General features: G+C 36.6%; 1 protein-coding gene across 1 annotated transcript in view; it reads right to left on the bottom strand.

Moving 5' to 3' along the window:
• Window positions 1-513: 513 nt before the first annotated feature.
• ETNK1 (ethanolamine kinase 1) overlaps window positions 514-26769 on the bottom strand; it is a 31371-nt gene continuing 5115 nt past the window's right edge. The window contains exons 2-8 of the mRNA XM_048046763.2: window positions 21005-21264; window positions 20055-20195; window positions 18355-18497; window positions 12207-12290; window positions 10305-10465; window positions 8874-8947; window positions 514-7345 (exon numbers count right to left, since the gene is read on the bottom strand). Of these exons, the coding sequence (XP_047902720.1) occupies window positions 7273-7345; window positions 8874-8947; window positions 10305-10465; window positions 12207-12290; window positions 18355-18497; window positions 20055-20195; window positions 21005-21264 (936 nt within the window). The 3' untranslated portion in view covers window positions 514-7272. The remainder of the gene's footprint in view (window positions 7346-8873; window positions 8948-10304; window positions 10466-12206; window positions 12291-18354; window positions 18498-20054; window positions 20196-21004; window positions 21265-26769) is intronic.

Genomic DNA, 26769 nt, shown 5'->3' with positions numbered 1-26769 from the left:
ATCTTGGTGAAATCATTGTCTTTAGTTGTACAAACAAAATGGAAGAAGCAAAGTTTTACTAATACCTGTAACATCCTAGTTAACACCCATGCAGCTATCTAATATTGTGCCCCTAGCACTGGACACAGAGCCTAGAAGGCTCGTTCCATGTAGTGAACAAAGCCCTTATTGTGCACAAGTATAACTCTGTAGCAGCCCCAACATTTTTTTTCTCCTCTCCCAATTTCTCAGTAGTGATCCCCACTGACAGTCATGTTCCATCTACTTCCTGCCTCCCAGATACAAAAACTTAGTAAGTGACCATGACTATTTAATATGTAGAAGTGTCAAGAGTCAACTCCACGCAAGCCAAGTACTGGCTGCTCAAAGCACTTCACTTTCAGATTCATTGTTAATCCCAGAAAGAGGTATGCATCTTAACAGAAGTCAAAAGCGTTTAAGAACTCTTAAGTATTCCATAGAAGGTGTTTTCAAATCTGGGGAAGGCAAAAGCATCACAAAATATGCTAACAGTGCAGTTAGAAACAAACTTTATTGTTGCAGTTTGAAATTATTTACACAATATAAATCTCTTTGAAAGGTACATTACTTCATTTGATCAGTGGTAGAAGGCCTTATAATATAGCTTCAATAACATTTAGTTCAAAAGAAATACAGTTCACTCCAATGGATAAATGATGCATCTAAACTCCACAACATACAAGAAGGGTCATGGGGGCTTACAGGGAGGATGACAGTGCTGGAAGATGATAAAAGGTTACTTTTTAAATTCAACTTGTTTTATTCACAGCACATAAATGGATTCATGTTTAACAGAACACTGGAAAATATGCAGTGAAAAAAGACAAAGGAATATATCCCTAATATGCTATGGCCCTGTTTCTGCAACTATTTAAAGGGTTTTAGATAGCTGGATTAAGAGGTTTGAGACAGAACTAATGAATCTAGCTTTTAAGTCATATTAAAGATTGGATACATTCTCGGTGCTGAGACTATTTAAAGCACTTGTGTACAAAGCAGCATTACTGACTACCGCAGATTGTATTTGAGATACAACATGTTAGGAACAACATCTGTACCAAAAAAAAGGAAAGAAGTCTGTCACACTTGACACCTACCTTTTCTTCATAAATTAACAGTTACTTTCACCAAAAGTTAAGAAATCTTTTTACCAATTTACTCTGCATTTTATGGCATTTTATGTTACATTTTAATGTCTCTCTTCCATGGTCTTTCACCTTGTGTTTTGCACAGATCTATGCTATATAGAAAAAAATACTTAGAAAAATGCAGTTTTAATTCAACAACAGTAGACTAGTGCAATACCTGAATGTATTTCAACATTTATTTTTAAACTAAATTAGATTTCCAGTAACATGTGCTTTCTAACCATTTGCACAGCTTTTAATTCCCACTAGATTTTCCCTAGGTCCATGAGCATAAAAATCAAACATTTTTGGGAGTTGCGCAAATTAAAATTCCACACAATACGGAACCTGAGACAGGAGTTCAACAGTTTTTCAGATGCTACAGAAACAACTTGTGTAAGATCTTGTATCAGAAATTTGTTAACCTGGTAAAGTCTGACCACCTGTTCTAAGGTCAGACTTCAAGCCTATTCCAGTCAGTTTTTATCATCTATTTAAAAAGGATAATGATTATTAAAGAATCCCATACAGAAAACTACATATACTGTTAAATAAGTGAAAAAGCCCAACCCAAAACACACTTGAATGTTGTAAATTAACGAGCTGCATGCATATCTTAACATAGAGGTTATCTTTTACAATGTCTCTTCCCTCTCCATCCCCTAAATTGACTGGTCTCTAGTCAAGGCAACAAACTGTACAGATCGCTTGGAAGAGTCACTATAAAAATTAAGCAATGCATTTTGCAATGTCTCACCACATCACTTAAAGCACCTCCATGCAAATGGCACATACAATTTGCACATTTTCCTTTCCAGTCCAGGGATCTAAAGGCCACAAAAAAGTTAGTTTCTTCTGACATGCCTATCTAGGTTTGCATGGTTTCTTACTGCCATGAGTTCCTTTAACTTATGTGGCTGGCTAACAAAAGTCCTGCTTTGCACAAGACCAAAGGTCATGGCTTTTTATCTTTCTTACCTAATGAAAACAATCAGCATGCAGCCTACAGTAATAAAAAAGGGGGGAGTCAGCTGCAACACTTCTCAGCACCAGCCTGACATTGCCTGTAGATTTGATCAAAAGCTTCCTGATCTGCTACAATAGTTACAACCTGGCAGGTGTGGAAGAGATAAGAGCCAGTAGCTAATTCCAGTAGTTGAGTAATCATCTAGCACACCTCAAAAGGCAATTAAGAACAAGAACATTAAAACATGTCAAGAATAGACAGCTACCTAAAATAAACAGATAGGATGTGGCCAGCCTCCACTATAAACTACAGGGAAAACTACCCCGAGCCAGAGATTATATTCCAGTTGGTTATAGAAAAGTTTTCTTTAATTAGAAAAGCAATCACCTTATTTTAAGACTCCTTTTGGCAGGAATTTCAAGAAAAGAACGTAAGCTGTTGCTAGCTAGCAAATGTTTTAAAAGAAATTTGAACTGTGAAACAAACTTTCCTGGTTTGTTCTTGTCCTTAAACCATGCAATAAGCATACCGAATATTTTACCACATCAAAAGCTGAAGCTCTAATTTCCATGTGAACTTTCTTTTTACTTATACTTACTGAGCCCATCCTACCTCTTGACTAATGCTTCCATGACAAACTCAATTCCAAGGACCCCAGTAACAGTAAGTGTCAACACTGATAAGCATGTGTACCTTACATCTGGTGCAGGTAGAGCTGACAATGTACAAACCATATCAAAATTGATTTGTCAGATGGACAATGAGATTTGCACACCGACATTTTCCAGCAGAATTACTAAATACAGCAGTGACAAAAACAGACTAACAGCTTGAAGGACACTATGTAGTTCAAAACTGACAGTGAAAGGCAACACTAACAAAATACAGTTGGGTATTCAAGGACAACTGTCTATTCGTCACTTCAAGATCAAAGGCCTCTTCAGCAAGGGACTTTACACAAAATAATTCTGATGGGAAGTCATATACTGATAAAGTAGAACAATTGTAGTCAAAAAGTAAATATCAATCATTAAGTATGGAAAGGAAGCTTTTATATTCACATTTCCCCCAACAAACTAGGGTTTGGGGGTTGTGGAGGGAGCGCAGTGCACACAGGAAGAATACCTCCTCAGGTAAGTTTCAAATAGTTTAAAGGGACTACCAATAGTTCTAGCATGGAGAAAAATGACTGGCAGAACTATTTGAGTGATCTGGGGGGTTCTTATAAGCATTTACAAGTTAGCAACTAATCCTATAAGTCTATATCCACCAAAAACATTTACGTTAGGAGACTTCTATCACAACTAACTCAATCGCTGACACCACAGGAGCGCACACTTAGGAGAACTTCAATTCAACATGCTTATGTTTAGAAGTCACCAGCATTCAAGAATGTATAAGAAATTTTTGGAATTTTAAGTAAACATTTTAACAGCCTTCTGTATACCATAGGTACTTAACATGTACCTCTGACACTGTTTGCCCTATTAGACTTCCTTTTTATCTTAGCACTGTATCAATTAATTTATTCCCAGAATCATTCCCAAGAGCAAGATGTTAAAAAGCTAACAGGGGGAAAAAAAGACACTGGGTGCCCAAGGCTATACACAAACAAAAAAGTATTATGCTCTGTTACAGGTCATTTTAACAGAAGTCAGCACACAGAGTTAGATTTCTTCTTTACATCAAAATTTCTACAAAATAGGAGAGAATACAATGCAATTCACAAGTCCATAAAAGCGAGGTACAGTACAATTCACACTAATTTACAAATGGTTATTTACACTGTTGTATATACATGTACAGTCAGACCTGGTTAATACAAATTTGGTAATTCCTTTTTAAATGCAAATCAAGTGTAAATGAAGGAATTTAAAATTATATGAGAACAGATTAGTTATTCATAACTCTTCAATGACCTAAGAAATTAAGCACTGATTAGCCAGATCTGACTGCAGAAATGAGAAGAAAAAAATTCACACTATTCTGCTTTACAAAAGCAACCAGGCCACTATGGTCTATTAACTTGATGCTATTTATGCAAGAATGCCATTATTAATAACCCTCTTTATATTTACAATATAGGTCTAACTACAATAAGAATTATTGATTTTGGCATTCATGCCCTTAGCTTAACATAAAGGCAACAGAATATCTTCTTGGCAAGTCACAGTCAAAACTACTACAGGATGTTTCTAGAGCTCAGTCTTTTTATCTTTTTTTTTTTGTCCTCCTTTAAACATCTTTAAGTTGCTATTAAGAGACTGAGAAAAACTAGAAGAACTAATTGAAACAAGTACACGTTCTCTAGTTTGGTGCTTTAGTACCTAACTTACATTCAGGATGTCCTGTATTCACAGTTTCAAGCTACCTTATAATTTGCAGTACTTTTGCAAACTACTGCTTCAAACTTAACGTGTCTGTAAATATTCCTTTGCAAGTGAGAATATCTGAGTGCTACTGGCTAAATCCAGTGTGGAACAAGAATCAAGGTAACTGGCATTTCATTTTCTGAAATAGTTTACAGTATTTTCTCAGAACTTTTATCAGGAATTGTTTTAATCTGTACTTGTCTTGAGAGAAAGCTAATGCAAAGCAGTATTTAAGTGTGTAAAATGAACTTCAACATGCAAAATGAAAGCCTCTATCAGTACTGCAAAGTTGACCACTAACCTGTGATAATCCTTGTGCTTCTTCAAAGTGGCTCAGAAAAAGCATGCAGTATTTACTATCTGCTTGAAAGTGCTTTCATGGGATTCAGTGGAACTTGACAGCTCCACAAGAATGAGATTGAGCTGCACTCATGAAGAGCTTTGGTTCTGCAGAAGCAAGTTTCCACTCCTACAGTTATTGCTACTTGAGCTATATAAACAAAATACTACTGAAAAAAGATACATTAACTCCAAGCTTAAACAGAGCTGGTACTTGAAAAGGGAATGTGGATTGCCAGCTGTTAGGAAAGTTAAGACAGGATCTGTCAAGTGGTGGATTTCCAAAGACCAAGTGAACGTCACAGCCTCCTTCACGTACTTTACAAACACAAAGCAACACCGTCAGAAATAAAGCCAGCAACTGAAGAATAGTAACCAAGTCCTAAAATCTTTATCAACCTTATTTCCAAAGACATCTTGCTGAACTTAAAGGGACTACACACCAAGACAGCGGGGTATTATTTGAAGTATGTCAATCATGCCTAGAGGGAGGAAGTACGGAACACAAGAGAGTCTTCAGTGCTTTTATGAGCTCTAGCAACATCCTCAATATCTGCTATAAATGAAAATACATGAATTTTAGCTATATGTTTCTATTTCACTACCAAGAAAGTTTGTCCAGTATAGTAGCTTCCAGCTAAAAAATGCTAACAGAAAGGTCTACCCAACTTCAAGTTACAAAAAAAATCCCAGTTATCCCATTTGTATTACAGTTTAAGGTTTTGACTGAAGGAAATAAAAAAAATGGAAACATTCAGAGATGAACATAAACAAGTTAAGAGGAAAAAAAACCCAAACCTTGCTTTTGTAAAATAACAGAATGCCATTCAAGATGGTCTTTCAAGGTGAAAATTTTTCATTCACATTAACTTTGTCCTGAATTAAAAATTTTGTAAAGCACTGTGTATGTGTATGTTATTTAAATGTGTATGCACATACACACAACAGTATGTCATAAAGCAATTTTGAATAAATATCTTTGCCAGAGTCTCTACAAAAGACCCCCCCCCATAATATTTACTCTTCAGGTAAGTTTGTGTTTGCATGTGTATATGTACACACACAGACTTTGTACATGTGGGCACTTAAGCAACCAAAGTGCAAAGTTTTTCCAGAGTTGAGCATATGCCTGCCCAACTCCAAACCGCTTTGTTGGGTTTTATTTTTGTTGTGGGTTTCTTTCCCCCCCCTACTTCAGATTTAAAGCCTCTTTTCCACTCAAATTTACACATGGTTTTCTTCAGTAAACATTTTCTTTTCTATTCACATTTTGTGATCCAGACCATTCTTGGTATAATAGCTATAAGGAGATGTGTGTGATGATCAAAGCCCCATTGTTCAAGTCATACTTTTTCATGTTATCCTTCAAACTGGAGACTTTGAAAAATAATTTGCTGCCACAGAAGAAAAACAGACATACAGAATTTTCAACTACAGGACCAAGCATTTAAGACTAGAATCCAAGGTTAGAAGGTGACAGCGCAGAAGGAAAAGACATCAACAATACACAAACTGTAAACCTAATGTCTTGCTCCCCAGTGCAACAGGATCTCTGTTCACTGATCTTCAGTTCAATAGTCCATTCCATTAGACACTGCTGAAGCACATCAGAGACCAGAATAGTGTTCAAATTTTGAATCAAGTTTCAAAAAGGAATACAGATTTCGGAATAGTGGTCTTCTGTTTAAAAAAATACACTTAACAAGCAGCTTTCCTACAGAAGTTAGAGATGGTACATTCCCATCTAACACTGACGGTACAGAGTCTCAATCTGATGGCCACGGAACTTTCACATTTCTACAGCTTAACACACAGAAAGGAAAGCCAATTTTTTTTTTTTAATCATTTCAGCAAGCAGGTTGGTTCTTATACAGAAGATAAGTACCATAAGATGGAAAGCTAACTTTTTTTTTAAAAAAAAGATCATCCTAACCTTTTCCCCTAGTTACTACATACTAGTGACCAGTATCTCTGTCACATTTTGCCTGTATAGATCTAAAAGGTTAATATCCTCAACTGTGTAGATCCCTAATATAAGTTAATGCAACTCAATAAAATAAGCTGTTAAACAAATCCTTTGGAACAACTTCACTGTCTGCACCTAACTTGTACAAAAACTGATGAAAGCAGCAATGGAATCATGTTAAACTTATAATAAATAATTCACATACAACATGTTAAATTACGAAAAAGGATTAAACTGCCATTTCTACAACTTTTTATAGATTTAGCAAGTTTCTAATCCATTTTTATATCAACAGCAGTACGTATGTTCTTCATATTAAATTTAACATTGAAGGACTGTTTAGAGGCATTATTTATAAAGCAAGAACCACCAAGTGAGCATTACAGAACTTCAACAAATGTTTAGCTTTTTTTTTCCAGTATCCATTCTCAGAAAAGATTGAGGGGTTGTCTATCCACTTGGTAACTTTATTCCTCTTCTTTACTCAGGCAGAGTTAATGCCATGACTTCCAGCTTCATTTTGAAATACTGGTTAAAGCGAACAATTGCATACCTATTCAAATGGAGAAAGATCTGAAGTTAAGAACAGGCAATTTCTTACACAGAAACAGGCATGCTAGGGCTAATCAGAAGTGTACCTATTCCAGACCCATTTCCAATGCTAACCCATAGCAGCTGCCAAAGGAAGAAGTTAAGAATAGAGCACCCTTATTATGGTACTTTTATCACCACCCCTCCCAGTTTGCTTAAGTTTGCAAAACGGATGCTGGTTTGGGTGCAGAGGTGGTGTTTTCACGCTTAACAGCCTGTCCAACAATTGACAGCTACAACTCCAAGATTGATCTTGTTCATTGCAAGAATGCCATTCTGTTCAAAACTGCAACATTTTTGGGTTCTATCACCTGCGCTTTGTAATTGTATTTTTTGTGCCATCTAGTGGTTATTAACAAGTACTTCTACTTGGGACTAACTAACCACAAAGCCACAGAAAAGATTCACATTTGTCTCCTTTACAGTAGCACAACTAAGCATAGTAAGCTGTCCTAGTCGTTAACAGAAAAAAATTCTAAACTGAAGCAGTCTCTCATGCCAAGCAAAGTGATTAACTTTATCACTTTTCGCAGTCCCCAAAAGACTGAAATTCCTCTGCTCACTGTGAGCATTAAAAAAAAGTGCTAACGTCTACCTGAAACAGAACTATTAGTCAATTAGTCTGTCTCAGGAGATGGAACTTCAGATTCATTGGCATTATGTAGATTCTTTTAAAAAATTAGGGATTTCTATGATCAATACTTCATATAGTAAAAAGCTCTTCTGTACAAGAGCCCCATTTCTCATTTTTTGCAGTTAGAAATGTAGGTCTTCTGACAGTGTACCACACTGACCAACTCTGTTTCTGTGCTTTTGTCAATAAAAACTTAACGCTTAAAAACATTTACTACTCTAGTTAAGTTCCTTGCTTTGTTATACTACGTATTTTAGCCCAAAGACATGTTGATCAGAGGGCTGAAGAAAGGCTGAGAGAACTGGGGATGTTCAGCCTAAGAAGAGACAGCTCCGAGGTGACTTCATCACAGATTGCCAATACTTAAAAGGGGGATTATAAAAAATACAGAGAACTTTTTGCTTAATCAGATAGTGGCAGGACAAGGGGGAATGGTATTAAAGTAAAAGAGGGAAGATTTAGATTAGATGAGGCCAGTGAGACACCGAAACAGGTTGCCCAGAGAAGTTGTGGATGCCCCATCCCTAGAGGTGTTCGAGATCAGGTTAAATGAGGCCCTGGGCAACCTGAGGCATCAGGGGATGGCACCCCTGCCTAGCACTAGATGATCTTTGAGGTCCCTTCCAACCTGAGCCATTCTATGATTAAGTTCAAGAACTTGGGGGGGGGGGGGGGGGGGGGGAGGACAGACAGCTTTTACTGCCTTGTTTTCTCTTCAAAAAGAGGTAGTATGATCATATAGACCAGCTTTGTTGCTCACACCTCAGTTTCTGATAGCTGGGATACTGAAGCAGATAGTCCCACAAGTCCCTTCCAATTTCACTTATTCCATTACATACACAGCAAGTACACTTACCCTAAAAAATCAAAGTCAATGGTGGAATACTTGGCTTGAATTAGAGCCCACAATCCCCAAAAGAAGTGGGAAGCCTAAAGGAAAAAAGAGTAGGTAAATATTATTATTATATAAAAAAGTATAAAAGGTATTTAAGCACATTCTCCCATTGAGACACAATTATCCGCAGAAGAACACCCCAAAAAACCCCAATCTTTTTGTTAACTTAATTGATCTCTCTTTACCAAGGAGACTGGTAAACAAGTATTATAAAGTTAGTTACTGGCAGGGTAAATCCATTGGCCTCCCAACTCTCCTCCATGTTTCTTTTCCAAGAAAATTGTTGCATTTGTGAGACAGGTCAACAGGTCATCTATTAAGTAAATTGTTGTGCAATTGTATACCTCATGTTTAAAAAACAGAAATTGAACTACTTCTATTGTTGCTTATTAAACATCTTACAGTTACTATCCTACATTTACTCAATCTAACATATATAAAGAATTCCTTTTGAATCTGATTACCCCCTTAAGCCATTATAACTACAACTCACTTTCAGTACCAACTTGGACAAAGACATGATCTTAAACTCCTCAGTATTTACACAAATTTGTCATCTGCTCCAACCATACTTCCTTTACTACTTCAGATGCATGGTCTTGGAGACCTATGCTCAATTTCTGATTGAAAGTATGGATTACATGAATGGTAGATAATAGATGTGACTGCTAAAATATTTGTTCTGAAGTTCATCTGAAGTATACGTAGCAGACATGAGCTTGATAATGTCCTTGTGGGAGACATTTTTGGACCACCCAGGTTACAAGCGATATGCTTCATAATTCTGTTCAGTTAATAACTGACTACAATAATAACCTAAATTACTTCCTAGAGCTTGCTTGTAACACTTCACCATTAAGTGTAGAAGATGCATGCATGCCTGAAAACACCTTAAAACAACAATCATTATAGGTAAGCGTGAATCTTTCCTGTACCTCTAAGTTTTGATAACTTTGTCTGATAGTGAGCAGTTTGGAGCTTTATACCAGCAACTATTAATTTCAGTTTATATTTTCTCGTAACAAATCTTTTTTGTCATCTTACTGCTACAAAGAAAAGATCACCACAGACCCCCTGGAATCTCTTGCCAACTCAGGGACTCAGTTCAATTAACAGCCAAGAGCAATCCTTGCTAAAAATCTCATCTCCTTTTCTGAATACTCACTGCCTCTTTTGCTCTGTAGATTATTCCAAGCATTCTCAAACTTCCATAGAACAGATTAAGGAAGGTGTTATATATATATATATATATATATATATGTATATATATGTGTGTGTGTGTATACACACACACCACAGTACTCACATTAAAAAATTAGCAATTACATTTCCCACAGAGTAGGTAAGCTTCTCTACAGCACTGAATATATTCAAGCACAAAGACTTATTTACCAGTGCAAACTGATTGACTTGAACGTATAGAACTTCAACTTCCTTTTCACTAACTTCTGTGCCAAATCCTTTATATCCTTTGTAGGCCTCAAGGTAAGATCTCAGCCATTGATCCTGTAATTCTCTGTTGGGATAAAGGCTGTAGTCTACTTCGTTTACTCCTAGAAAAAGAAAAAAAGTATTAGAATCTTAAGATATCTAAAAAGGAACATCAGAATCACATAACTGGACTACTCATCCCTCACCCTTGATCCCCTCCCCCCACCAGCACAAACACAGACTGATGCAGACAAACATCATTACTTTTACTTTGGCTTGATTTTATCAGTTACAAGTCAGCAAGAGTTTGTCACATGAAAACTGCAAAGCATTCAACGTAGTAGAAAGATTTATGCTGTGTTCTCAGCCACAAACATACTCTACGAGTGTTTTGAAATTCAACAAGTTTGGCTTTGAGAGAAGCCTCTGGAAAAAAAGTTTGCGCTGCAAAGCAAAACCCTACCATGCATGTCAGCCAGGGACTTACATGCAACATTATCTAAAGCCGAATCCAGATACATACACATTGTCAGCAATTAAGCTGACAAAAAAAGCTTTTGAGGCTAAAACTATTAGAAGTCTACCCCTCCCCTCCTACAGGGTGTTGGTAGAATGACAAATCTTATCTTCATAACTGCACTCTTTTGTCCTGTTCTTCTTCACAGCATGTGGCTCCAAATCTATCTATACTGGAGATGCTCAACCACATCCATACAGAGTCTACCAGGAGTTCTGAGACCCAGATCACAGTTGACTCTTACTACCAATTACCATAGGACATGGAAATATATTCTATCCACAAAGCAGGATTAAAAAAGTTGTGTTTAAAGAGACATTCTTAGCCATGCTTCCTCTTCCTTTGAGACACCTTCTTGGCCTCCTTTCTTAAAAAAAGTTCAGATTTGTACTGGACGGATAGAGAATATCAAAGGTGAAACAACTCTTCTTCCATGGCAAAAAAAGGTTTGTAGAGTCTTCTTAGCATAGTTAGCTCTTTGAAGATGTACTCAGACTCTTACAAGTCCCAGAAAAAATAAATTGAAAGTTTTCAAATATATTTTTTAAAGAACTTAACTTACTTCCCAGATACTTAAAATTATCGAGTATAGACTCTGAAATCTAAAAAGTTACCTGGACTTAAGATTTATTTTGAGAAACAATGACAAGTAAGTTAAGGCTCCCATTTTCACCATACTGCACTTTCCATCTATACTAAACATTACATAGGTTTTACCTGTTGCCCCATACTGTGAAATAACATAGCACATGCTCAAGGCTATTTCTCTTATGGAGTGAAGGGAACAGGCATTCACCGAAAGAAACTGAACTACTTAATGAAGGAATCTATCTGCAACTTACTGCTAAAACCTGGTTTTTTATTCTATCACATAATAAGCACATAAGCCTTTACCACTCAAGTTTAGCATGACTCAAGGGCAAGTACTTAAACACACAAGATCAGCAAGACACCATAGAAGTCTGCTATTTGGAACTGCGGAATCACACAGTATATTCTACACTTGGCAATATATACACACACATGCAAACACGTGTATGCTGTAGAAGATATATCTGCAGTATTTCATTATAGTGTGCTGAGTCTCTGCTGGGTGATTTCACAGAATGACAGTTAACTGCAAAGACTTAAGACATTATGTTCCATTTCTGGGCTAGCAGAGCTGTAAAGAAAGGGTATAACTGGCTTGCAAATAGAGACCAATAGACATATTTTGATACCATCATCTTAACAGATATACAAGTATCTACAGAGAAAAGAGAAAAACAGAACATGCTACAAGAATGAGAAATCAGTGTTTTTTTTTCCAGTCAAGTTTACCTTTACCTCAGAAATCCAGTTTTTACCTGCAAATTCATTGAAGTGATTGCCAATGTCATAAGCCAGGTAGTTGTATCCAGAGTACTCATAGTCTATGAACTGCACATCACCTATGTGAGACAACAGCAGCAACATCAGAATCCACATTTAACGAATTCATGGCCCTAATCCTTTGGTGTCCTTTGAAGTTTTAATGGAAAAAAGCCCACAAAAAACCCTCACACACCCATCTTATTTGTACCCAGTTGTGTGCACTCAGACTTCACAGGGTAAGGCTGTGATTTTTGTGGTATAAGACTTCTTTGAATATTGATTCTAGAAAGCTCTTCAATAATTACCTAGAGCTTACAGTTCTCTACTTTTAGTCTGAATAGCAGAATTTTAATTTTAACTTCTACCACACGAGGGCATCCATTACCTTCAAAATAAAATATATGGTAGAAAATCCTTTGTTTAAGCTTTGAGGAAACTGCAGACCAATTTTTCCCTATTTACTCTCAGAGAAGTATGCAACAACCATGGTAGACTAACACACGTTGCAACATGTTCGTGTTTTCTTTTCGTACGTTAATATTTCTCCTTTGACCAGCTGCACTTAAAAAAAGGACTATTTTCAAATTGTTGCATTTTTTAAACTGGCTTAAACTAGCCTCAAGACATTAAGAGACCACTCTTCAAAACAGTGAAACTATGTAGTGTTATATAGACAAGGACTGATGATAAGGGATAAGGTGGCAATAGTCCCAACTGTTTCCAACTTACTTGCTAACTTTTATACTATACAGTGTTTTTACCTATAGGGAAGCTGGGAAAAGTGCTTCACTCAAGATGGTACAGCACTGAACCTGCTCAAGAATGTTTACACCACAGCAAGCAGTCAAGATATCAATAAGCTGGAATAATTAGGTAAAACTACAGCTCTTGTATTTTAAGGGAGAAACAGAAATCAGAAAAAACAGCAGAAATGGAAGCAATGAGTTAACTTAAGTTCTGTTCACAGAAGCTTAAGATGTACAAGCTACTGTGCTGAAATAGGTAACTTTCACAGTTGCACTCTTTTCCCTTTCTACGGCCACTCTTTCAAAGACTAGCTGCATGTTTACTCAATAAAATATACTACTATTACAATGAACAATCCTGTTAGCCTGACTTAGAATACACTTATAGATACTAATACTAACTACCAGATCTCTAGATAAAAAAGCAGATTAAGAATATTACTCTTATGTATTTCCTAGGCTAAGGATTTTAAGTGTCTAATATACTGCCTCCTTAGGATTTATGAATATTGCACATATCAATACAATAGCTTTGCCAGATGTATGTCCCAAGCAAGATAACAGAATAACTGTTAGAAGTGTTCCTTGTATCTATGCAGTTCATCATTACCATGTTTGAAACACATTAACATTTTCCAAATGCATCCATCTTCTTGTCTAAGTACTTGTAATCGAAGTTAAACCCCACAACACAATCACTGAGTCACAATCCTCCAAGTTAGGTTTACCTTGCTTCCACAGAAAAAGAGGATTGCTTACCAAGGCTATGAGGTTAAACCTTTTAGGCTCTGACAAACCAACATGAGAATGCAAAGTGGCAAGCTCCTCCCAGGAAAATCTTGTTGGCAATGGAAAATTGAAGGGTCTGAAGGGACAAGAAGTTTTACAGCAGCTGCAGCCAAGATCTTATGAAACTGTCACAGATCAATTTCTGCCACTGCCTGACTGGCAGACTCATACATTTGTGCTTCTCATTGGTTCTTTAGTACTTCTTTTAAAACAAACATCTGTAAGTTACAAGCCAGTCAAAATGCACAGCCCAACCCTGGTTAATATTCTGCTACACAACTGACCTCCTGACACCCCCCACCCTACCATTATTAAATGTTGATTGTATTCTGAGTTTCCCTCCCCCCCCATATATGATACAAACACTGCAGGTAAAAGTCGGCTTGCAGAACAAAGTGATATACTTTAAATTTCTTTAATGTACAAATTTCATCTTGAACATACCTGTACGTGCCACTATGGTTTTTTAATTCAGCTAACATTTAAATCTTACTTCCAGTTATAAATAACAGTATTACAAAGTAAGAATTGAATCTAACTAGATACGGATGAGGCTGTTACCACGCACTCTCCCTTGGGGAAGTACACGTGAACAAGTGATGTGAAACCTTTGGTCAGTGCATTTAAGTAGCATAGAGAATACCACCACAAGGCAGCAACAACAGCATATGTAACCTGAAGCAGATGAAGAAAATTTGGCACACCCATATTTGGTAAGATGAAACTTCGAAGTGAAAATGTCTCTTTCAGACTCATGCTACTATGGAACTCAACCTTAAATTTGATATTGGCATAAAATACTTAAGGGTGCAACTTTCTTCTATAAAGAAAGCAAAAGCTTAAAGTTCATATGCATTATGCATTTATGAAGTGACACATCTCAGCTACCTTCATCAGCTACCTTCTCAGCTTTCAGAAGAAGCAGAACCACCTTTATATTTACCTTTACATTTATTGTTTAAATATCCACAGCATCAGAAGCTACTTTTAAGATTTACTGCAGCTTATACCACAAAGCCACTGCTAGAAATACATGGGTTACACTAGCAGTTGATCAGTTAGCATTTGTTCGGCGGTTTTAAATAAACACAAAGTTTTTACATCCCACTGTTACTACTGGGAGCAAGGAGACCAACAACAGGATGGTCTAAGTGCACTTGGATTTTATTGAAGTGAGCCATTATTTAAAAGTAAGCTCTATCATCTCTCTGGAGCAGCTACTGTTATCAACAGGAATAAAGATGTCAAGAAATGTGCATTTCAAATCGAGACATTCCTTTCATCAAGGGAGCTAGTACTATAGGCAACAATCTAATCTATGAACACCACATAAAGTTCCAAAATGGAAATCGTGTTGTATACACCAGAAATAAATTCCTTTTAAATAGATCAAGAAGTAGTCAAGAGGGCATCTGTTAGATCTCCTCAGGGAACAGAAAGGTAGAAGGGGTGATGATATTTCTCTATAGCTGCCCTTCACTTTCAATGGTTTGGTAAGGTAAACACTCAACAAGCAAGCCCTAGCAATAGTTACCACAGCAGAATGATGTATCCTATCCTGCTCATCAGGTGAGCCACAGAGGCCCTACAAGACAGCTTCAGTAAAGACATTATCTATACCCACCAATTTTAGCTATAAATACCCAAAATACCTTTGCAAAATTAAAACAGGTTTTTAGAGCAAAACCAGAAGCCTTAAACATACCTCAGTCTTCAGAAGCACTGAGCACCCACAGACTCCTACCAAAGATCATAGAAAACATTGGGTAGGCAGAGGGAATAAACAGAACAAAACCAGCCATCTACCTACACACTTAACTTCCTGGCAGATGAATTTAATACATTCAAAAAAAACACAGATATAGACAAAAGGATATTAATACTTGATCTTTTTAAACAGCAAGTATTTGAATACTCTTAAAAGATCATGTATTTTGGAAATTCCCAACTCATGTTAAAAAAGAAAACTTGAACAGGATAAGAACAGGTCTATAAATAAGCAGTACCAAGCCAAAATATGCTTGGTGCTATCTTGATGTCCAAATTGTAATTAAGAGCAACATGAAGCACTGAGTTACATCCTTCAAAGAAGAGTTCACACTGATGATTATTATGTTACGTAAAATGACACTTGTTAATTTTCATATCCTGAGTGACTAAAAACGGACATTAGCAAAGCAGCAAGAGGCAAAGTTCTCTCAGCCACAGCATGAACAAATTCAAATCAGATGACTGACACTTCATTAAACGAAGCTAGCACTCAACATGCTATTCCAGTCTCATAAAGTGTGGGGACATGAGATTGATTCTTCTTGAAAGCAGTATATGACAGCTATGATTTTTCTTTCAAGTCTGAAAATTTAACATTAATTTAATCCAGAGGACAAGTCTAAAGCAAAGTATTGGGATAAGCTACAATTGTTCTACGTGCACTGGACAGAAGTCTTAGTATCTGCTGATAGTCTGTAGCTTAAACAAAAACATGCTGAGTAGATGCATCTTAAGCATTCACAAACATAACAAATACAGTATCATTAAAATCCATAACTAAATTGTTTTGTGCCAGCTTCTGAAAAGCTAAATCAACATTACCAGCTCTGCTCACTCCTTAATAGGGAGAAAAAAAAAGGTAAGTAGTTAATCTAGATGAATGATTCTCTCCCCTCAGTTCCAGTTTAGGATCAGCCAAGATCTTTTTGATACACAAGAGCTTTTCTAGATAACTGAGTAAATTTCACAAAAATCTCAGCATCATCAGTACTTGTTAGCTACCTTCATACAGTAGCTTCATCATTCCTAATGAGTCTATTTTGTGCTCTTACAAAGTTATCTGTATATCAATACAAGCTTTTGCTGTACTGAACAGAATTCCAGCAATACACATGGAGTTAACGTTGCAATTCCACTTCTAAAATCATATTCCTCATTTTCAGATTTTTCTAATAGACAGATTACAGTTTTTGCTCTGTAAAAAGTACATAATTAGAAACAATCTTTCAGAACAGAGATACAAATATTCTACAGCTTGCATTGAGGTTTGGTTATTATAAAATAGTACCAGTTGTATCCAGATTACAAAAGTCTTACAACACAGTACATGTGCAACATTCAAACAAGTTGAACAATCAACCTACCTATTTCATATTTCAAGTCTTTCTTCCCCCCCAAGTTGTTTATAGGTAGCTTGAAGCCAAAGTGCTTTACATGCTCCCCCCTCCTTCCCACCCTCTCCCCAAACACTAAACACTCACACACTGGTTATTGTAGGATTGCTCATAAGTGATGCACTGCTGGCATTGTTTTTTCCTCCATTCTGTTTACAAAAAGAAAAGCATACAGCATTTGTTTTAAAAGTAGGAACTTCAAGCCTATTGACCGTGACAACGAGCCTTTTAAAGGAATTCCTGTTTTATTTTACATTGAATCATGGTTCTACTATGAAAAGTGACTAAAAGTTACTTTTTACATTAATAGGTAATTGGGGAATACTAAAACTCAAGGTAATTTCAGCATTGAAAATACCCACATAATAACAACATTTCTTTTTGGTACTGTAATACCACAGTTCCAATGTGTGCGAGACCACAAGCCGATTTTTTGATTCCTAGTTACTTTTTTCACACACTTTTGGCTAAAATACCTACAATCATATCACTAAACTGTAGTAAAGATATAAGGCTTCTGAAAGGAAGAGGTCATCCTCATTAAAAGAGTCTTAAATATCTAACCTGATGAATTTGTTGCACTTCGCTGAGCTCAGATATTTGAAAAGCAAGGCAAGTTGTGCAAAGGTAAATATTTTTACTGCGCTATGGCCATTTTAGCATCTTAAGTTTCCCTTTTCTTCATTTTAGCATCTTAATATCCAGTTTAATTGATTCATTTAGTAACCGAACCTCAAACCACTAAAAATCAAGTAATAAAAGAAAGTGTGGGTTTATACAGAAGCCTTGCAGATTCTAGTTGAGTCATTCTTTAATAAAATTATTTGGAGTTATTTTATAATAAAAACAAAAGTAATTCATCTTCGCCAAGATGTGTATTGCCTACAGCTGTTTAAATAAAGTATGTAATTAAAGAAAGAAATCTTTAAGATGCCTATGTACCTCATAAAACATAAACTGAGCAACTGAATGTGGTGCTAAGTATCACTAAAATACATAATCACAAAGCTGTCTTCCCTCGCAGCAACACGATCACAAATCAGAACACCACACAAATTACAGGAGATGTCTTTAGGTTATTTTCTATGCTCATATGATGCCCCCCCTCCTCTGCCCCAAAACAAAGCTTTATGTGATTCAAATAGAATTACCATAAACAATTCCATACTTTGAAACGTAGTCATACAGGCAGGCTGTGGATTAACAAAATTAGTTAAAGCAAGGAACAATATTGTTCTCTGTACAGTAACATATAGATGAGAATCAGCTAATTAAACAACGTAGTAGTTACACAGATATCACTACCATTACCTTGACTGCTAAAAGCTCAAGCTGAGTTCAGTTGTTACCATCACTAAAAGGAACGGACACCACTGATGTAGGAAATACAACTACAGAATAAACAAACTAAGCTACTACTTACTGCTTAGTTCAATACATACCTCGTTTCTTGTTGTAAATAATATTCTTACACAACAGGTCATTGTGACAGAGTACCACTGGTGATCCTAAATTTGACAGTCTTTCCTTCATCCAGGCCATCTCTTCCTGAAGAACTTGAGGACTTGGAATTTCACTTAAAAACCTTTTCAGGTGTAAGAAGTTTGAGAGTTAATTTTTAGTAGTGTGTTCCATACCAAGCATCTGTAATGAAATAACTTAATTATTTTCCTCTACACTCTAATTTCAAATAATTCAACAGATGTTCTCTCAAAATTAGGGTACTATTTCCCCTGGCACCACTGCAGTCAAATTATGACAGTTATTCTGCTCAGTCCTCCCCAAAAGCAACTCTATAAAGGTTATCTGTGTGGTAAACATAATGGCAGACCAGCAGTTAGGTACAGAACTTGAACACAATCCTGAACATTTTTATAGGAGTATAGATTAAAAGGTTTATAGCATTAATTTCATTCACTTGTTGCTCACATTACATTACTTCCTTCAAGTACAATATGCAGTAAGTATAGATGAAGTAAGATTCATCTTTTTTTTTCCTTTAGACACAGTAAGTATACTTTGAAGCAGTCATTTTTTCTTTTAGATTCTCAATTATTCTTTTTCCAGTTTTCTTTACAATTTTGTTGTAGGAAAAAAAACTTTGCTAGAGTATTCTTTAATTACAACACAGCAAGAGATGCAGCTGACATCAGTGACTTCAAAGAAATTCTATAAAGAATGTTTAAGCTGGAATCTGTTTACCAGCTAATAGGAAGTTTGATGATATTGTACAGACACTTCCAAATTATAGTTCTGAAGATTGATCTCCCCTCCCTGAGAAACATGGCCTTCAATTCCAGCTTTAAATTACAGCACAAATTTTACTTAGGCTAGGTTTTCTCCCAGCTTGTTATTTTCATCCCAATTTTTCCAGTGACTGACTCTAGAATCTTCTGGATTCTTATTTTGTTAAGCTCCTAGGAAAAACAGCCTGATTTCCAAGTCAAGAGTTCTACTGGGATACTAAAAAAAACACCCCAAAACCCAGGAGAAACTGCTGTTCATACTCCATGACAACACAAGTCTAGAATGACTGTGCAGCAGATGCCTTTTTCTTTTTACTTTTTACTTTTCTGGAAACCCTTTTTCAACTTATCCCATCATCTAAAGCAGCCTTTTGTTAGCTTTACTTTTATGACACTCAGTTTTAGACAAGTCCTTAAACCATACAAATGTAGGAGATAGCTAAGAAAGGCAGGTTAGAATGAGCAAGAACAGTACTACAACCCCAGTAAAGAAAACACCATGTTTTCTGCACTCATTCTAGAACATGTGCCTTTGTGAGATTGATGGCTCTTTTAAAGCTGTTGAGATCCAACTACCTGAAGAAATACTTTCCTTAACCTTGATTCAATACTTTACTTAATCTTCATTCTTTAAATAAACAACTACTGTGATTATGTATAAAGTGTTCAATCGTAACAAGAAATATATGAATACACAGAATATATCAAAAAAATTAGAAAACTATCCTGATCATATTTGACACATATATAGCTACATTGGTATGCAAGAGTATGACAAAATGTAAGATCTTGTATACTTCCTAGATTGGATGGCAACCCAAACTATTTTTAAATATTCTTCCAACCATCATTCTAAAAGAATGGGAAGTCAGGAAAGCACATAATCAAATAACTACCTTTTATTTACTTCTTCATCCGCAAATTCTGTGGGTATAAGAGAGAAGTATTTTCCCATCTTCAACCAGAGGTTTGATTTAGGGATCCAACCATTGTGCGCATGGATAGTATGGATTTTAGCAAGCTGTTTGGCAATGAGTCTTAAAAGAAAAAAAATGTAATGTTATATTTGCAATAGATTAGACAGCCTTTATCATATCTTTCCTAGCAAAAATAGATTTAACAGAAACATCATAGGACATCCAGCAAAAGAATCAAAAGAGCATAAATAAGAGCAGCACAGCTATAAGGTAGCATCTTTCAAGAGCCAAAAGGCCTTTAACAGCACTAAGGGTAGGGGGGAGCACTAGTGGGGAGAGTAATTGGAGTTCAGCTACAGCATGCATTATGGATCTCTATTTTCAGTCTTCAACTTGCTTATCTTTAGAAGAGTTGACTTAAATTAGCTACAGTTTTTAGGCAACAGATACATTTCAGCAAACACATGAAAGTCTACGATCTTAAAAACATCAGCATCTTCTGTTCACTGCTAATAGTATGAAAATTATGTCTCAGTGAAAGATACTGAGCCTATTCACAAATGAAGAAGACCAGAAACAGGGCTAGGATGACTTGATTTAATGAAGCCCAGCCCCATAAAGCTGCACCACATCAGATAACTTGCCTAGCAGAAGCGTTGAAGTGTTAAACACTCACAATAAGCAGAACTCTTAACAAGTGTATCTAGTCTTCCATGGGAGCAACAAGGATCACTTGTTCAAAACTGAAATATGACAGTTTAACTAAGACATCAGAAAGCAAGCAGTCACAACAGTGAGCATCAGTTTTGTGCAAGTTTATAAAAATATTTATTTTTTGTCTGCTCATAAGCCAAGTCTGAGATCCTTTGGGCCTGACAGAACATCATATATGTATCACAAAATTTAGAGAAATAAATTTAAAAGTTTACCTGAAAATATCAGGATTGCACACATGCTCTGGATCCAGTGCTTCTCCCTGCATGAACTCATAGCACAGGCCATTATTGAAAGTACAGTATAGTTGAGGTGCACAGCCATGGGCCTGCAACACGCGGAAACTCTTCACTTCCTCATCTCGATCAACTAAGAGCTCAGTCTTATTTCCATAGATTCTAACTAGAACCACATCATCTGTTGTGTCACCCACGTAGCAGCCAATTAGTTTATTGGTGATTCCATCAGTGAACAGCTGAAAAGTAAAAACAATCTGTAAGTGACTTAGATCTGTATTTCCAGGGTGCAAGAGAAGAATACAGGGTTATTCTTTGGCTCAGAAGACAATCTTCACTAGACTAAACATTAAAAAAGAAATCTACAGAGATTTTTCCATTTAACACATCAAGAGAAAAATGTGAAAACATGCCACAGTGAACTACCGAAACCCTATATGTAAAAGGCAGTAACTGAAAGCTCAATATTATAAAACAAATTCTCACATAACCATGCTGAAAACTGATGGCTGAAATCAAAGCCCAAACAAGGTGGCCATCCTAAAATCGCAATGAAAAATGATCATGAACACAGGGCAGCACAGAAACTGTTCTGATGCACTTCAGAATTTCATTATTTGCTGATCAGTGGACAAACACTAGAAAGATATTCTTGGAGTCCTAAGCTACTCCTTTAAAAGAAAGCAATGGTGAACTGCTTCTGACCTGAGTTTTATCTTCCCACTAGTCTTGAGGTTTTGCTGCTTGAGAACAATTTGCAGAGTCACTTTGGCTACTGCACAAATTTGATGGAGTACTTCAAATTCAAGACCCCAGTCTTCAACATCAGGTACCACTCCAAACTTAAAGAGCTTCTGACAAGACTCACTCTTCCATTGTTCTACTTCATAACTAGTACATGCCACTCAAAAGACAAACAAGCATTTTAAGACTTTATTAAGATACATACAACAGCAGTTTTAAAGCCCTGCAATTTACTTTTGCTTCAGTGACCAGTGTAGTCACCAATGTCTGAAAATACAGAAGGTGAAGCAAGTAACTTTCCACAAAAAGAAGAGCATTCATCATTTGAGCATTTTATTTACATCTAATGGCAACTTACTCATTGCCGTTCAGACAACAGTGGGGGTATGATTGCTAGAAGTTCTTAGCTATGGGGGAGAAACCAATTCCACCACTAACTGCTGCTTCTCCTTTCATGGGACTAAACTAGCAATTACAAGGTCCTGCAGATGCTACCAGATTAGCAGGCTAAATCCTGAGTTACTAGGCCATGTATACATAGTTGGAGTCAAGCATTTGAAAGCAAACCAAGAGTATCACAGCAGTTCTCTATCTTCTCCTACAATCTGGGACAGTTTTACAGCTCAGAAAATAGGTGCTCAGTGCTGTAAAACTTTGTGCCCAGTCAACCCAGAGTGAACACTTATAAACTTGCCAGATGAGCATTACCCATCCTAACTCAGCTTCTAGTAAGTGTCTCAAGGGCAATAGATGAACATTTTCAGGTGACGAGCACACTTTCAGACAGCCAACATCACACACGAGAACACCAACGTTTTTCTGAGTACTTAACAGACTCCTGGTGTTGTAAACGCAAGTAAAAAAAATTACAGTTACGGCACTCACAACCATAAATTACATTCATGTGTATTTGTGTTTTAATTCACGCCTTTTCCTCACACTGTTGCATACCCAAGCACTAATTAAAACTAAATTATAAAAGAATCAACCATTACACAAAGCATCCTTTCATGACCTTCCACTAAAATAAGCAACCAACAGAAGGCAACTTCAAGTTGGTTCACATATGCATTTAGATATGCACAGTTTTCCCTTTGGTGGGCATCTTTTAACTAACTTACCACCTTTCTTTTGGAGGCACTTTTATCATCAATTCTCATTCAGTAAACTTCTGGCACATGAGGCAAGTGGAGACACAGCCTGATCACCTGCATTTGAACATTTTCCAACCATGCAGGTACTGGAAGCTGCGAGCACTTTTGCTTAAGGCAACCCACAAACACTGGGGAAATTTTCTTTCACAACTGACCTAAGTAAGACTCAGAACAAAACTAATGACCAAGGAATAGGCCTGCTGCATTTCAGACCTTATAGAAAAGCTTAACATTAAAAAAATACTTTTTCCCCCCTTTTAAATTACACATGTCAACAACAGGCAACTTCTCTACATGCATCACTGTCCCTGAAAACCTTGGAGGAGGTGTGTGTTTGTTTTTTTGAAAACAAAACAAGTCACAAACTGACTTTTTTCTTTCCCCCTCTAAGGTTAAGTCAGTCTAGTTTTGAAATGTCAAGTAGTACCACTCAAACACAAGTTAGTTTATTTTTCAAGTCTCATGGATTTGGAGAAATCAAGCATAACCAAGAGTTTTTTAAACCCTGAAGACAAACACACACACACTCCGAAATTGAGTTTCCCTGTTTAGAAAGGGAAGAATTCACAGAGAAAGATGTGTTTTAACTATCGCATCTTGCTTTACTCAGATCTTTTATGTGATTAAGCAGACAAACTCAAAAAAAGCAGAAAAAATGGTAGAGGATACAGAAAGTATTCTGCATAAAAAGTTATGGACAGTCATTCTCGCACAAATAGGTTCAGCAAGTCATGCCATAAAGCCAAATTAGCCTATTTACATGATTCACCCAGAATTAGGACTTTATAATTTACGGACACTTTCATTACTAGCTATTAATAATCCAAAATAGGAGACAAGTAATGAACTCTTTGCCTTAAACAGTCCTCAAAACACCTAAAATAACGTTACACTGTTAGCACAACTTAAAAACTGTACAGTTTAGCATATCTACTGGTTTCCACGGTAAAGATACATTTATACTCTTAACACTACTATATTTTTTTGTTTGACACTCACACGGATATTACAAGTTTTCTCTAAGATAAGGATGACATGCCCGAGCAATGTTATCTAATTTGACCAAGCAGAGTATTTCTTCATTTCAAGTGTGGCTTGTAAATCGTAAGTGACACCTCTGTAAGGACATCATCTGTCCCCCACCCCGGTAAGTGTATAGTCACAGAAGGGACCTCCTGTGATCAATGTGGAATTACTGATTCTCATGCTTTTCAGTATACAAACAGAATAAACTCAAAAAGGTGAAAGAGTCCACCACCAGAGTTATCTGCTCCTGAAACATGTCGGAAGGATACGCTTTTATGTTCTTAGCAGTTCTCAGAAAGAAATAACTTGCTTATGACATCCACATATACAACAGTTGTGCTACATTAAGGTTTAGGGTGAAAACTTTTAGTCTAAAAGCACTGATGTTTTCAAGATATGAGCACCTGGCACACAGGTAGCTCCTGATTCATTCCATTATGTACCTCGAAACACAATCTCTTCACAACCATATGCTGGCTGAAAGTTCCTATGAAATCAAGTCAGCTTCAAATCACTGGAACTTCTGCTACCCCTTCCTATGTCTATAAAAATAACTGTCTGATCAAGTTTGCCCTTCTCTCTGTGCAGGATGGCACTATGGACAACAAGAGCAGGTTCTAAGGTCCTGAGAAACAGTAACAGCACAAATAACAGAGACCTAAATAGTACTGATGCAAAGAACAGTAAGAACTTGAGGTTTGCTTCTGATGGTCAAACTGAAACTTCTGGCCACCTCACAGCTTTTGTCACACTGCATAGGTCTATTATCCCCTCAAAATAAGCCTCATTAGCATTAATAAAAAACAACTCCACAACAAGGAAATTGGACTCCCTTGACTTATAATTTAGGAACTAGAGTTCTTATTAGCATCTATTTGTAACATGCTGCTATAGGTAATCATTTACACCCAGGAACATTTTATTGATTCTTAAGAAGGCAGAAGAGTTTGCTTACTTTTCTAATAACATAGCAGACAATTTCCATACTCCAGCACGAAAAAACATTTAATATTGTCTACGAATAAAAGAATGTAATACTTTATTCAGTACATGATTAATGCAACATTTAAACAATCTGCTTGGAAGGTCTTCCCTGAAACAAACTGAGATGCAGCAGAGCAAAACATCAGTTCTGTAACAAAAGCATGATCAGAACAGACCCCTATTATAGAGGTAAGGAAAAAAAAGAGTCATTAAGCTCTCAAGGTCATGTAGAAGATGGAAAAATCTACAGTGTTACATATACCAGGTAGGAAATTCTTGAAATAAATCTAGAAATACAGAGAGCCAATGGAAGCAAAGAACACAACTGAGTGCATAAATAAAAAAAGACGTAATTCTGGTACTCTAGTAGTCCGTAAAAACTTAAATATTGTGATATGTACTTATCACCCTGTGGTACCTACTTTCAGGTGATACGATGCTAAGCTACAGCTGAATTCTGACAACATTCCTGGAAATGATATTTATACTGGCCCACGATCTAAGCAAGAAATACAGGAGGAGATTCAGCTGGAAGTCAAGACTCTCAAGGCTCTCCAGCTCTTGGGAACAAACAAATTGTTTACTGACATACAAAGTGAAGGTGAGAAAACTACAAATGAGTTATTCAAGTGCGGTCACAGAAAGCAGTAGATAGAAACAGGACAGGTCAAGTAGGTCCAGGAAGAGCAGAAAAATGTCTTTTTTGAGACAGCTTACTTTAAAAGCAATTATACTTTAAAAATCTCTTAATGATCAGGTTATTAGATTTCTGATAAACGCATGCACTGGATATATTCCTATCTCATAAATAAGTGGTTCAAAAAAGCTTGTATATGATCCTATAGTTCCAGGTGTTCAAAAGAATGAGAACCAAGTTATGATCACATGCAACATGCATGAAAAGGCAGAAATTAAGTGTCACAGGGGGAAAGTAGAAAGCACTTACCACCTACCCAGCAAATTTTTTCCACAATTTTTTTCCAATTTTTGTCCTTACATCCACTGAAGGAAAAACATTGGAAGCAGTACTGTACTGCTGCAGAAATAAACAGGAATGTGAAGTTTCTGCATCGATAAGAAGGGCTCTCCCAGGTTCTGTTTCTGAACCCCAAAATGATAGGCAAGATCTCCAGAAAGGCATATATTTATAATATATGCTTCTTGAAATTTTCTCAGTGTTAAAGTTTCTATTGTAAGATGCAACTTGTTTTTTTCTGGGAGAATACAGTCTATGCAGGCACATCCACAAGCACACCTCTGCCAAGAATTCCATAGCTTGAAACAAGGCTTGTCATTTCTCTCTTTTCTTTTTTTCAGCTACTCATAAGAGAAGACAAAGTACTGACTACTGGAAAATGCAGGTCTCATATGTCAGAGAAACATCATTCAAAGGTCCCCAGGCTCTGGAGCCACAACCCCTAGGCCATCACACCATCACACTTTGCAGTTGGAAGCCAGTGCCTACATGACTTGAGCTATCAGCTGGCTATGAACAAGCACCATTTGGTGTGAGAAGTAGGAGCTAGCAGGAAGCCAGTAAATTAACGGTGCCATTCTATGCTAAGTTTGGCCAGAGGCTGAACTACCAGTTCTCCAGTGAACACTTGGGGCACCCAGCCATGAGTGCAGCATGGAGAAAAAGCAATACTACTACTACTGCTTCCCATGCCATATAGTATAATAAACATTTTTTGGCTTCCAAACAATCAAGCCTGCAGCTGCAAAGAACAATTCAGTGTGTTTTGTTCTGTTGTTTTGGTTTGTTTTGTTTTTTTTTAAGATGTGAAATTTCATGTCTTGCATATCCTCAATATGAAGACCATCTAAAATTACATG

Source organism: Anser cygnoides, chromosome 1, assembly GCF_040182565.1.
Source record: "Anser cygnoides isolate HZ-2024a breed goose chromosome 1, Taihu_goose_T2T_genome, whole genome shotgun sequence".
Lineage (NCBI taxonomy): Eukaryota > Metazoa > Chordata > Aves > Anseriformes > Anatidae > Anser > Anser cygnoides.
Note: the sequence above shows the minus strand (reverse complement) of the source record. Positions and strands in the feature narration are given on the sequence as shown.